This window comes from Mytilus trossulus, chromosome 11, assembly GCF_036588685.1.
Source record: "Mytilus trossulus isolate FHL-02 chromosome 11, PNRI_Mtr1.1.1.hap1, whole genome shotgun sequence".
NCBI classification, from domain to species: Eukaryota; Metazoa; Mollusca; class Bivalvia; order Mytilida; family Mytilidae; genus Mytilus; species Mytilus trossulus.
Window position 1 is genome coordinate 45,699,007 of NC_086383.1, and position 15,127 is coordinate 45,714,133.

At 31.9% G+C, this 15,127-nt stretch overlaps 1 protein-coding gene across 1 annotated transcript in view; it reads right to left on the reverse strand.

Annotated features, from left to right (window-relative positions):
• LOC134691185 (protein cereblon-like) overlaps positions 1 to 15,127 on the reverse strand; it is a 30,258-nt gene that overhangs the window by 9,828 nt on the left and 5,303 nt on the right. The window contains exons 2-4 of the mRNA XM_063551509.1: positions 12,955 to 13,101; positions 1,605 to 1,660; positions 170 to 249 (exon numbers count right to left, since the gene is read on the reverse strand). Coding sequence (XP_063407579.1) covers positions 170 to 249; positions 1,605 to 1,660; positions 12,955 to 13,101 — 283 coding nt within the window. The remainder of the gene's footprint in view (positions 1 to 169; positions 250 to 1,604; positions 1,661 to 12,954; positions 13,102 to 15,127) is intronic.

Sequence of the window (15,127 nt, forward strand, 5' to 3'; positions counted from 1 at the left end):
CATACATGTAGCTCTGCACAAAATTATCAGACCAGTTTTGATAATAAATATACCAAATATGAAATAAATTTCTGACTATCTACATAAAAAAATTTGCCTGGAGGTTTGAATGTCTATCTATATACATGTAGCTCCTTATAGCTTGATAGACATTAGAAATCACACTTACCATCCTAAATGAGTGCCACATCGAGGACATGCCACTAGCTGCCACATGTAATCAAGAAACCATGTTTGTATATTTGAATACTGTAAAATAAAAATATTAGCAAAAATCAATCAATCAATCTATGTTAATCATTCAAAATTCACTACTAAGCCTGTCTCAAGGCTGAAGCCTATATTCAGTGATTCAGTGATTGATGTTGCTGTTATCAAATTTGTTTTTCATTGTTGTTTGGGAAGATATATAAGACTGCCAGTTTTCTTATTTGAACAGTTTTACATTTTGTCATGTCGAAGGCTTTGACAGCCTTCCCCAATGCTCTTCAATTTTGTACTTGTTTGGCTTTATAAATATCTTTATATGAGCGTCATTGATTAGTCTTATGTAGACTAAACGCGTGTCTGGCATACTAAATTATAATCCTGGTACTTTTGATAACTATTACTAGACTATCAAAGTTTTACTCATTGTTGAAGGCTGTACAGTGACCTGGAGTTGCTAACATTTTTGTCACTTGGTCTCTATAGCTAGTGGGTAATTATCTTGTCAGTATTCTTATTAAAAATAGCCTATAACATAAGGACATCAAAAAGGAAACTACATCAAAACAATTAAGTTATGTGTCATTCTGGCTTAACATGTTATTTTTTCTGTTAAAATTGGTGCCATTATCTTTCTTTGTATCTTCATGATATTCAGAAGCCTCTTACATATCTTATGACTAAACACTGATCTCAAGTTAAACTGACATGTTTATGGCTTACTAAAAAAAAAAATTATAAAAGAGACAAATAGTTATGTGTGAACCTCAATAAAACTTGTTCATGCATCATGACATTTTTGAGATATATGTTAAAAAGTATATTTGAGGCCAAAAACAAAGTGAATAAATCAGAAAAAAAGAAAAAAAAAGACACATTGACAATTTTCCATGGATTTATATTTCCATAGGCACCTAATTTTATACTTGAACTAAGAATTGAAATGAAAGTCAATATGTTTTTTTTAAATCACCTGAGAAAGATAGAAATTACAAGTTAATATTCCTAACTGATATCTCAATGGGTCATAACTCTGGTCGAAATCTGTCATGAAACAAGTTTCAATGCGTTTTGTTTTTTCTAAAAAAATCTAAAAGGGATATAAACTCTAGCAATTATTGTTTGATGAAAGCCCTCTACAACCATGACAATCATTACAGATAATATAATAAATCTTTAAACAAAAAAATTACATCAGAAATATAGCTTTGAGAGCTCTGGTGTATTATAGCCAGACTTTTCTATGTTCTCTATAAATAATAGTACAAAGGTTGTTTACTGCAATTTATATTTTCGAAATATCATGTAATAAATACTGCTAATTGCTAGTACAAAATTAATCATGACAATTAATTCATATACGATAGAAATCTAAATGGAAAAATTGTTAAGTGTACCTCTCCTGTTGGCTGTACATCTGCTTCTTGTGTTGTCACAACCTCAAAATATAAACCTACAACACAAAATTAAGAAAAATTCTTAAACTTTTCCACAGGTTTAAATTATCAAGAACTGATTGATTGTTAGTGTTTCAATGCCACTTTTAAGTGCCACTCCTTGGCTACTATGTGGCATCTCCTTGGCTACTATGAGCCACTCCTTGGCTTCTATGTGGCAGCCAGTTTTTATTGGTGAAGGCAGCCACAGTACCCAGAGAATAACAGCAACCTCTAATTGGAAAACAGACAATCCTATTCAATTAAGATTGGAGTAGAGAGCACCTGCACCAGCAGATTTCAAACTCACAACCTCAGTGTGCATGGACTGTTAGATAGTGATTACAATAGCAGAACTACTTGTATTACTTGGCCACCAAGATCCAAAAATAGTGAAATATCATGAAAGATTGACCAATCAAATACACACCATTTCACCCTAAAACATATTGGGGAAACTATAATGAATCCCTCTCCTCCCCAAAAATTGCAAAACTCTACAAGAAAATCATGCAAAAAAACACCTTTTAACTGCTGCACATCATACAAAAAATAATTATACATTGTAGCCAATTATTATAGTTGGAGCAAAACAATTTTATTTTTTAACATAATTCTGTTCCCTTAAATTTCTGATGTTATTATCATCATTTTTTTGGTGTATAAAATGTGTATAATACAAAATCTCTCCAAAAGAAAATTTAATATATATAGGGATTATCTCCCCTAGACTACAGTTGATTGTTATTCCTCAATGAATCTAAATGTCAGAAAATTATTTTGCTTCTTTGAATTGAACATAAGGTTGTGCTTATCATTTGTTTATAAGCACATGTATGTGACTTTAGATCTTTATTACAAACTATTTTATTCACATGATAAACATTGCAATGTATTCCCCAAAAGTCTTCTGTTTAAAATAAAGGTTTTGTCTATACATGTACTAATTAAATGAATCCTAATGAAAAATGAAATGAATTCTATATGCATCATTATTATATACTTAGTAGTAAATACAGATAAATGGAATGTGTAATACAATCATTAGCAAGCTTGCTGTTTCAGCCACCCGTGATGATATTGATTTCAGCACGGTTGCAAAGGCTTTATCACACCTTTAATCTGTATGACGTCACATCATTACGTCATAATGCTACTTTTTCAAGAATAAGAATAAGAATAAGAATAAGAATAAGAATTTTATTAGTTTGAAATCCAAACAATAGGATTGTTACTAAAATACACAACAAAAAAAACAAACAAACAGGCATATTAAAATTACAAAACGATAGTCAATAAACAGTTACACTACAAACATGTAGCATTGAAAGAAAAACAAAAACATAGATTAATAGTATTAATTATAATACTATTTTTGACAGCATGCCTCCTCTTTAAAGTTATGTATTAAAATATTATGCTTATGTATGAAAAAATATGTTATAATATACATTACACAGTTCATATATTGACATTATAATTGTTTCTCTCATTATACATTTCACTTATATGGACAATGTTGACGGTGGTGATGTAGCAAACTTTGATATTGCTAATGAGAAATTTGTACAGTCTATGAGAAATAAGAACACTGTCAGAAAAACACAAAGTGATATTAACAGGTTTAAAGATTGTGCGTTGGAGGAATTGCCAAAGATTGTTTTGGACAGCTATATGGCTAGATTTTTTTTTATGTCAACCAGGAAAAAGAACGGAGAAGAATACGAACCTGACTCGTTAAAACAGTTTCAGTGCAGTATCAACAGATATCTTAGTGAGAACAAATCTGAAATACTACTAAGTATATAATAAAGTGTATATGATATGGCATGTTCAATATCACACACTGTATCAACCCTCAACCAAAATAATTCCTCGAGCAGAGCTCTCGTGATAATATTGATGTCTCGGGTTGATACAGGTATAATATTGAAAATGCCATATAACATTCTCTATTTATCAAAGGTGTTTATAGGTCAATAAATTAATATTGAATCATGAATGAATTCAGGATTGTCAAATACTGACCTTTTGTAAGAGGCTTGCATGGATGTTTGTCATTTGATCTATTTTCATTACTGATCTCATTATATGATTAGCAGCTATAAGTAATACATATTGCACAGCCTTAAACAATGTGCTAAACTCACACCACTTCACTACAGCAAGCTGTAAAAAGTTCAAACATGACATTTGAAAAAAAACCTGATCATGATGATACTCGGCCGGCTTTGGAATTTGTTGAGTGATGAATCTGAAAATGCATCACACTGTATGGCTCAATTATATAAACCTTGAAATCAAATTTCAGAAATCTTAATAATGTAGTTCCTGGAAAAGATGTGAGGAAAATATTCATGGGATGGACAGACAAAAGACAGACTGACTGACTGAAGGATGGACAGCAGGAAAAACAGAAGCCAGAACTTTTTTTAAAATAGGGGTATAAAAAGGTACAATGAAAACTAACCCAGTTATTGACGATAGCCATGGGTATCCAGCTAACTTCAGATTACTTCAATGACATTTCATGCAGTATGATCTAACTGACCTCCATACCAATGCAGGCATGGCTGACAAATCTTAATTGGTTTAGGTTTCATTATATATTTGGCATAGCATCTTAACTGGTTTATAGGTTTCATCATATATTTGGCTTAGCATCTTAATTGGTTTAGGTTTCATCATATATTAAAATGGCTTAGCATCTAAAATTGGTTTAGTTTTCATCATAAATTTGCCTTAGTACACACAAAATGTATCTAAATTTGTTTAGGTTTCATCATACATTTGGCTTACACATCTAAAATTGGATTAGGTTTCATCATATATAAAATTTGGCTTAGCATCTTAATTTGTTTAGGTTTCATTATATATTTGGCTTACACATCTAAAATTGGTTTAGGTTTCATTATATATTTGCCTTAATATCTTAATTGGTTTAGGTTTCATTATATATTTGGCTTACACATCTAAATTGGTTTAGGTTTCATCATATATTTGGCTAAGCATCTTAATTGGTTTAGGTTTCATCATATATTTGGCTAAGCATATATTTGGCTTACACATCTAAATTGGTTTAGGTTTCATCATATATTTGGCTAAGCATCTTAATTGGTTTAGGTTTCATCATATATTTGGCTAAGCATCTTAATTGATTAAGCATTTTAAGGCTTCATCATATATTTGGCTACACATCTTAATTGGTCAGGTTTCAAATGGATATTTCCTATCAATTTTACAGATATAAAAATTATTCCAGATTCAAATAATTCCATGCAAGGGTACAAATTTGCTTTAAATAATGTCCAAGATAATTTGAAATTTTAACCAAAAGGTCCTCAATAAAAAATCAATGGTCATGTATACTATAAAGCATGTAGCTGTGCAAAGATTCATTTAAGAATAGCAGTGGCGGATCCAGAAATTTTCATAAGTGGGGGCCCACTGACTGACCTAAGAGGGGGCCTGCTCCAGTCACGCTTCAGTGATTCCCTATATAAGCAACCAAATTTTTTCCGAAAAAAGGGGGGGCCCAGGCCCCCTGGCCCCCCCTAAATCCGCCTCTGAATAGTAGTTCCTTGGCTTTTTGAAGCCCTCTCCTAGAAAAAAAGACAGATCCTGAACTTTGTACCCACACTGATAAATTTTGATATGGCATATGGCTTTTATGAATCATGAATGAATCCAGATTTTTCTCGAATGTACCGGTAATTAACAAATTTGACCTTTTTCCACCAGGCTTAAATCTACGTCATTAAGTCTATTTTCGATACTTTTCTCATTAGCAATTAAAGAACCTTAGTGAGCACGCTCACAAACCCCATGTCCCCACATTGTCATTGGAGAAATTAAATACAAAAATGTAAGTGTAAGGAAAAAAATTGTATAAGAAAAAATATTGAATAATAATTTCCTGCCAATATCCACATCTACATGCATAGTATGTCCTTATTATCTACAAAATTTCATGAAATTCTGTTGTGTGGTTTCAGAGGAGTTGAGATGACAAACTGTTGCAGAAGTACATTGAAGCAAATAAGTTGAAAGGGGCGTAACTCCTAGAAAAAAAAATGAATCAAAATTTGTTGTCGAAATGCACATCTACATAGTATGTCCTTATTATCTACAAAGTTTCATGAAATTCTGTTGTGTGGTTTCAGAGGAGTTAAGATGACAAACTGTTGCAGAAGTACATTGAAGCAAATAAGTTGAAAGGGGCGTAACTCCTAGAAAAAAAAATGAATCAAAATTTGTTGTCGAAATGCACATCTACATAGTATGTCCTTATTATCTACAAAGTTTCATGAAATTCTGTTGTGTGGTTTCAGAGGAGTTAAGATGACAAACTGTTGCAGAAGTACCTTAAAGCAAATAAGTTGAAAGGGGCTTAACTCCTAGAAAAAAAAATGAATCAAAATTTGTTGTCGAAATGCACATCTACATAGTATGTCCTTATTATCTACAAAGTTTCATGAAATTCTGTTGTGTGGTTTGAGAGGAGTTGAGATGACAAACTGTTGAAGTAGTACCTTAAAGCAAATAAGTTCAAACAGGTGTGACTCCTAGAAAAAAAATTGAATCGTAATTTCCTGTCGATATGCACATCTACATAGTTTGTCCTTATTATCTGAAAAGGTTTCATGAAATTCTGTTGAGTAGTTTCAGAGGAGTTGCGATGACAAACTGTTGCAGTAGTACATTAAAGAAAATAAGTTCAAAGGGGCGTAACTCCTAGAAAAAAAATTGAATCCGAAATTCCCGTCGATATGCACAACTACATAGTATGTCCTTATTAACTGAAAAGGTTTCGTGAAATTCTGTTGAGCAGTTTCAGAGGAGTTGTGATGACAAACTGTTGCAGTAGTACATTAAAGAAAATAAGTTCAAAGGGGCGTAACTCCTAGAAAGAAAATTGAATCCGAATTTCCCGTCGATATGCACAACTACATAGTATGTCCTTATTATTTGAAAAGGTTTCGTGAAATTCTGTTGTGTGGTTTGAGAGGAGTTGTGATGACAAACTGTTGCAGTAGTACACTAAAGAAAATAAGTTCAAAGGGGCGTAACTCCTAGAAAAAAAATTGAATCGCAATATCCCGTCGATATGCACAACTACATAGTATATCCTTATTAACTGAAAAGGTTTCATGAAATTCTGTTGTGTGGTTTGAGAGGAGTTGGGATGACAAACTGTTGCAGTAGTACGTTAAAGTAAATAAGTTCAAAGGGGCATAACTCCTAGAAAAAAAATTGAATCGCAATTTCCCGTCGATATGCACAACTACATAGTATGTCCTTATTATCTGAAAAGGTTACGTGAAATTCTGTTGAGTGGTTTGAGAGGAGTTGCGATGACAAGAAACAGGACTGACGGACGGACGGATGGACTGACGGACGGACGGACGGACTGACGGACGGACGGACTGACGGACGGACAGACAGACGGACGGGTCAAAAACATTATACCCTCAGCAACTCATTGCGTGGGGTATAACTATAGGACACTGTATGGCCTTTAACAATGTTCAAACATACATTGGCAATCATACCACATCTTCTTTTTATATACCTCATATGGCAAGCTATAAAAGTTCCAAACATTACTAATGTAAAACAATTCAATTAAGAAAACGAAGGCCTGAATTATTTACTAAACAGTAAAGGAAGAACAAATATAATATAAAGAAACAAAGGTCAACCACTGATTTACATAGGCTTCTTAATGTGTGTCTCACTCTGGTATACAAAATTTAAATTCTGGTGTCTATGATGAGTTTACTACTCACTAGCTAGGATAAGACAAATATAGAATGGGTGGGTTTAAACATGTTTGCCAGGACCCAACCTTTTATTTAAACTTGAATACAAAATCACAAAATACCATTATAATATACATTGAAAGGAGGCTTATGATTTTAACAAGAAAATATTTTGTTATTACTTTAGCTATTTTACTGTCTTAGTGCATGTGTCTCTCTATCTTAGTTATTGCGATGAAAGGTAAAATAATTAAACATTGTTAAAAATCATCATTTAAATGTTTAATGGACAAAATGATGGAGTTCTGACAGTAAGAATTTTCAACAGATATTTTTGTTTTGTTCATTTCTTAGGATGTAAAATTTACATCATATTTTGCTAGAAAAATCCAAAAACATAATCTTATATCAAAATGGGAAATGATTTATACCATAAAGAGCTGCATAAGTTAAACTAGAGGCTCTAAAGAGCCGGTGTCGCTCACCTTGGTCTATGTGAATATTAAACAAAGGAAGCAGATGGATTCATGAAAAAAAAAATGTGTTTTGGTGATGGTGATGTGTTTGTGAATCTTACTTTACTAAACAGTCTTGCTGCTTACAATTATCTCTATCTATAATGAACTTGGCCCAGCAGTTTCAGTGGAAAATGTTAATAAAAATTTACAAATTTTATGAAAACTGTTAAAAATTGACTATAAAGGACAATAACTCCTTAGGGGGTCAATTGACCATTTCGGTCATGTTGACTTATTTGTAAATCTTACTTTGCTGAACATTATTGCTGTTTACAGTTTATCTTTATCTATAATAATATTCAAAATAATAACCAAAAACAGCAAAATTTCCTTCAAGAATTATCGATTCAAGGGCAGCAACCCAACAACGGGTTGTCAGATTCATCTGAAAATTGGAGAGCAGATAGTTTTTGATCAGATAAACAATTTTACCCCATGTCAGATTTGCTCTAAATGCTTTGGTTTTTGAGTTATAAGCCAAAAACTGCATTTTACCCCAATGATCTATTTTTAGCTGTGGTGGCCATTTCGATTTGATGGCCGGGTCACCGGACACATTTTTTAAACTAAATACCCCAAAGATGTTTGTTGCCAAGTTTGGATTAATTTGGCCCAGTAATTTCAGAGGAGAAGATTTTTGTAAAAGATAACTAAGATTTATGGAAAATTAGTTAAAAATTTACTATAAAGGGCAATAACTCCTAAAGGGGTCAACTGACCATTTCGGTCATGTTGACTTATTTGTAAATCCTACTTTGCTGAACAATATTGCTGTTTTCAGTTTATCTCTATCTATAATAATATTCAAGATAATAACCAAAAACAGAAAAATTTCCTAAAAAATTACCAATTCAGGGGCAGCAACCCAACAAAGGGTTGTTCGATTCGTTTGAAAATTTCAGGGCAGATAGATCTAACCCTGATGAACAATTATACCCCCATGTTAGATTATCTCTAAATGCTTTGGTTTTTGGGTTATAAGCAAAAAAACTGCATTTTACCCCCATGTTCTATTTTTTAGTCGTGGCGGCCATCTTGGTTGGTTGACCGGGTCACGCCACACATTTATAAAACTAAATACCCCAAAGATGATTATTGCCAAGTTTGGACTAATATGGCCCAGTAGTTTCAGAGGAGAAGATTTTTGTAAAAGATAACTAAGATTTACGAAAAATGGTTAAAAATTGACTATAAAGGGCAATAACTCCTAAAGGGGTCAACTGACCATTTCGGTCATGTTGACTTATTTGTAAATCTTACTTTGCTGAACATTATTGCTGTTTACAGTTTATCTCTATCTATACTAATATTCAAGATTATAACCAAAAACAGCAAAATTTGCTTAAATAACAAATTTAGGGGCAGCAACCCAACAAAGGGTTGTCAGATTCATCTGAAAATTTCAGGGCAGATTTGCTCTAAATGCTTTGGTTTTTGAGTTATAAGCCAAAAACTGCATTTTACCCCCATGTTCTATTTTTAGCCGTGGCGGCCATCTTGGTTGGTTGACAGGGTTATGCCACACATTTTTTAAACTAGATACCCCAATGATGATTGTGGCCAAGTTTGGTTTAATTTGGTCAAGTTTGGTTGAATTTGGCCCAGTAGTCACAGAGGAGAAGATTTTTGTAAAAGTTAACGACGACGGAGGCCTGACGCAAAGTGATCGGAATAGCTCACTTGGACCTATTGGGCCAGGTGAGCTAAAAATAGATAAAAATCAATAATTGTCATGATTGTATGTGATTTTAAGACAAAATAGATATAAGAAAATGTCACTTCTGTAGTATAAGTGCCAATTCGATAACTCTCCATCCAAGTCATAATGTGTTCAAGCAAACCATTATAGGTCAAAGTACGGTCTTCAGCATGGAGCCTTGGCTCACATCAAAAACAGCAAGCAATAAAGGGCTCCAAAGTTATGAAATGCTTATGCACCTCTCTATTTACTGAAAAAAATCAAACAGATTTTTCACTGTTTATTATGTTTATAAGAAGACCCAGTATTAAATGTTTAGTGGAGAAAACGATTTTATGTTTAATGGACAAAAGATTCATATTCATGATTCAATAACATTGAATTGGCCTATAAAAGCCTTGTCATATTATAAATCAAATGATTTTTTAATTAAGTCTAAATTAGCAATGGTAAAAGAGAGATAACTCTAACTCACTGATTTATATTCATAACAATTTTTCTCATAATCTACTTTTGAATGAGACACAGTATCTTTAAATTTAAATGATCAGAACATATTTCAATGAGCAACTTATTTTTTAAAGACCAATTCAAACAGCCTATTATTCATGCACATAATCTAATGCAATATATTGCTTCATGAAAGCTTTATGTTGTTGTGTCCAGGCCTATAAAATGTGGCAGATGAAATGGTCCCATTTCTCATATTACACTGATACCAATAATTTGTACTAAGCAAAAAAATGTTTTGTCATGAAAAATGAAATACAGCAAAAGACAAATGCTTAGAATTTTGAATTTTGCACAATTGAGCTACCAACAATATAAATAGTTCTAGTAGTTACTTTCTAATGGCAACAATTCTGACTTTAACTAGAGGATCTGGGAAAAATTCACACAATATTCGATATTCCCCATCACACTAGTTTGAAGTTCATAGCAACGAACTTGTATTGACTGTTTCATTGCATTTACTTCCAGAATCATCTTATAATTTTTCTTACAATTTCAAGAACAGTTTAGATAAGAGTGACAGTTTTATTACAGGAATTGGAATATTAAACAAGTGCAAAAAGGCAATTAGGAAACCTGATCTAAATAAATTGACCGAAATTATTTCTGCAAAAAAATAAAATTTGTTCTAAATCCCAATTTTTTGGGGACAAATATCTTTCAGCTTAGGACATGCCTGTTCTAGTTTAAAGTTTAACAGGTTTAACAAGGGTTATCATGGTTACATGTATAAACTGAAATTAGCTTTGAATAATCAAATTGACTTTACAAAGTTTGCTTTTTTTATTACAAATGTACATATGTATTACTTTTTAAATTATTAAAAGTGTTAATCTTCCATTCTTTTAAGTACATTATATACATTCCCTTAAGTTTTTCTATGATTATATTTCAGCTCAATATTTACTCTTATAATATGATTATGAAGTAAACTGTTGCGAGTGAGATGCAGATCTGCTCCAAAACTTTAATAATATATAACTATACCATGTAGGCTTTTAGAAAGTGATTTTTCTACAGTTTAAATATTTAAGGATACCAGGCCATTACTAATTAAAATAGACAATTGTATGGGTGAATATATGCATTCTGCCATGACAGCATTGTTTGCCTGTTCACACTAAGTATACATTGTAATCTTTTAACAACTTTATACATTCATTTTTAAGTATTAAATCATTACTTACATAGTTAATAAAAAGAAGAAGAATCCTTTAGTTTAGATGGACTTGCCAGCAGGGCCCAGCACCCCATATTTCTGATCCATAAACTAAAATTGGCTGAATTGTGTGGTCAAATATATATGAATTAATTGATTTTTTTAGAATTTAAGTCTTTAAATGATTTTCTTAGTTTTAAAAAGGGTCCTTAACCCCTTAAGCAAAGTTCAGACTTCGTCTCTGTAAATGAACAGTGTAGATGCTGAAAATACAGCTTCCAAATATCTATAAGGTTTAACATTTTCTAATGTAACATTATTGATTGTAAATTTTGAACCTAATAAACACCACATGCATGTGTTAAATATCACACATTTAGTTTTTACATAGTGTTTTTTCAGGTGCCACTGAAAGTGATAAGATGACAGTCTATAACACGCCATATGTACATGTATTACACGCCATATGTACATGTATTACATCCTAAATGCTCTTCAACTTCGTACTTTATTTGTCCTTTTTAACTTTTTTGGATTCGAGCGTCACTGATGAGTCTTTTGTAGACGAAACGTGCGTCTGGCATATTTACAAAATTTAGTCCTGTTATCTATGATGAGTTTAGTTATAAGAGATCTTTTTTCGCTTGGAGATAACATTACCATATAGTCAGCAAACTATACCCAGTGTATTCTCATTTTAAAATGCTGGATCACTAGTCATGCTAGTGTTATCAAAATCAGTCTTTATTTCATTTATAGATATTTTGAATAAAGTATTACCATGAGGATTTTGAATAAAGTATTACCATATGGATTTAGAATAAAGTATTACCATGTGGATTTTGAATAAAGTATTACCATGTGGATTTTAAAAATAATTACCATGAGGATTTTGAATAAAGTATTACCATGTGGATTTTAAATAAAGTATTACCATGAGGATTTTGAATAAAGCATTACCATGTGGATTTTGAATAAAGCATTACCATGTGGATTTTGAATAAAGTATTACCATGAGGATTTTGAATAAAGTATTACCATGAGGATTTTGAATAAAGTATTACCATGAGGATTCTGAATAAAGTATTACCATGTGGATTTTGAATAAAGTATTACCATGTGGATTTTAAATATAATTACCAAGAGGATTTTGAATAAAGTATTACCATGTGGATTTTAAATAAAGTATTACCATGTGGATTTTGAATAAAGTATTACCATGAGGATCTTGAATAAAGTATTACCATGAGGATCTTGAATAAAGTATTACCATGTGGATTTTGAATAAAGTATTACCATGAGGATTTTGAATAAAGTATTACCATGTGGATTTTGAATAAAGTATTACCATGATGATTTTGAATAAAGTATTACCATGTGGATTTTGAATAAAGTATTACCATGAGGATTTTGAATAAAGTATTACCATGTGGATTTTGAATAAAGTATTACCATGTGGATTTTGAATAAAGTATTACCATGTGGATTTTGAATAAAGTATTACCATGTGAATTTTGAATAAAGTATTACCATGAGGATTTTGAATAAAGTATTACCATGTGGATTTTGAATAAAGTATTACCATGAGGATTTTGAATAAAGTATTACCATGTGGATTTTGAATAAAGTATTACCATGTGGATTTTGAATAAAGTATTACCATGTGGATTTTGAAACAGCTGTATAAGAACATCTTTGACTCCTGATATAGAATCATTTCTCTGTCTATGTGCTAACTTAGAAGGCACAGCAGTCAGATCAGTTCCCCTAGCTATCTCATGGCCACACTTTCGGCATAGCAAATAATCTGTAAAATATACATGATATATATCAAGATCAAATAATCTGTAAAATATACATGTGATCAAGAATTAAAATTAGAAAGATCATATCATAGGGAAAAGGTGTACTAAGTTTCTTCAAAAACCACCTCTACCAAAAACTTTTACCTAAAGCAGGACAGATGGATGAACAGGCAGACAGACAGACGAACAAACAGACGCACATACTAGAAAACATAATGCCGATAAATGGGCCATAAATTAACATGATATCAAGATCAAAGAATCTATAAAATATACACCTTGACCTGTAATGGTTTACTTTTATTAATTGTTATTTGGATTGAGAGATGTCACATTGGCACTCATACCCACAGGCACTTGTCTCAGAAATTTTTTTTCCTATATACCTTATTATAACACAAAGTACTTAACTTGCATTTTAGAAAAATGTTAGGTGGTGACGAAGTTCCGTTATATGCCGCTTTATAGGCTGTCGACCCCACTAAAGCTTGTTATATCGTAAATCTAAATTGATTTATCTATACAATGGTGTATAACATGCCTACATTTGTTGTCGGAATCATCCGTAGCAATCCTACCAAAGTATGTCAATTGTAATAATTTTGCAAACCGCTGAAGAATTGGCAATAAATACGTCATGCTCCTTGTATATCTCGGTTTCTGATTGGTCAATTCTATGGGAAAGTCTAAATGATTCTCGGAGTTATCTGATCTTGTTTCATTTCATACGTAAAGTCAAGAGAGAGTCTGAAAGACATTGACGTCATGGGAAAATTTGTAACTTATTAGACATACCACAAACAACAGATTTTTTTCACGGTATATCATACAATTTTATTAACTGTATGATAAGTTCTATTCATACAAAAAGTAACAGTTTTTTTTAAAACGATTTTTATAATAAATCATTTACTGCGGCCGTTTATTGCCAATTCTTCAGCGGTTTGCAAAATTATTACGATTGACATACTTTGGTAGGATTGCTACGGATGATTCCGACAACAAATGTAGGCATGTTATACATCATTGTATAGATAAATCAATTTAGATTTACGATATAACAAGCTTTAGTGGGGTCGACAGCCTATAAAGCGGCATATAACGGAACTTCGTCACCACCTAACATTTTTCTAAAATGCAAGTTAAGTACCTTGTGTTATAATAAGGTATATAGGAATTTTTTTTCTGAGACAAGTGCCTGTGCTCATACCACATCTTCCTATATCTATCATATCAAGATCAGAGCAATCTCATGGCTACACTTCCTGCATAGTAAATAATCTGTAAAATATACATTATATCAAGATCAACGATTGTAGTTCATAGGATATAAAAGAACCTTTTGCATAATTTTTCTTGTTAATCATATTAATCTAATAAATGGAAACATCAGATTTATGCAGTGCTATTTACCAAACAACCAAGCAATAACAAAAACATCTTGTCAAAGTCAGACTAGTAGGTAGTTTTTATATACACATATTAAGTAGTATACCTAAAACAACAAAGTTATTTTTCATTTACCTGTATATATTATGAAAACCGTGATTATTTTTCGAAGGGTTAAATATTTGCGGTGGTGTCTAGCCATGGCTTTGTTTGGACTTATTTGTTTGCTTTTTGGCCTTGAATGTTTGTCCCTAATATTTTATTAACAATGCATCTGCATTCAGGTATTGCAGATCAAGTTTATTCATTCATAGTGTGTTAATTTATGTTTTTTGATTTACATGTAGTTAAGTCTTTCGATTGAAATCTTATCATTTGTTTTTCTATGTTGTGATGTTATGCTATTTTTTAAGAAAAAGGGAGAAGGTTTGGTACCATTAAAACTTTTAATCCGGCTTCATATGTTTACACCTGTCCTAAGTCAGGAATCTGATGTACAGTAGTTGTTGTTTGTTTATGTAATTTATACTTGTTTGGCGTTTCTTGTTTTTTATATAGATTAGACGGTTGGTTTTCCTGTTTAAATTGTTTTACACTAGTAATTCTGGGGTCCTTTATAGCTTGTTGTAACTTGTTTGG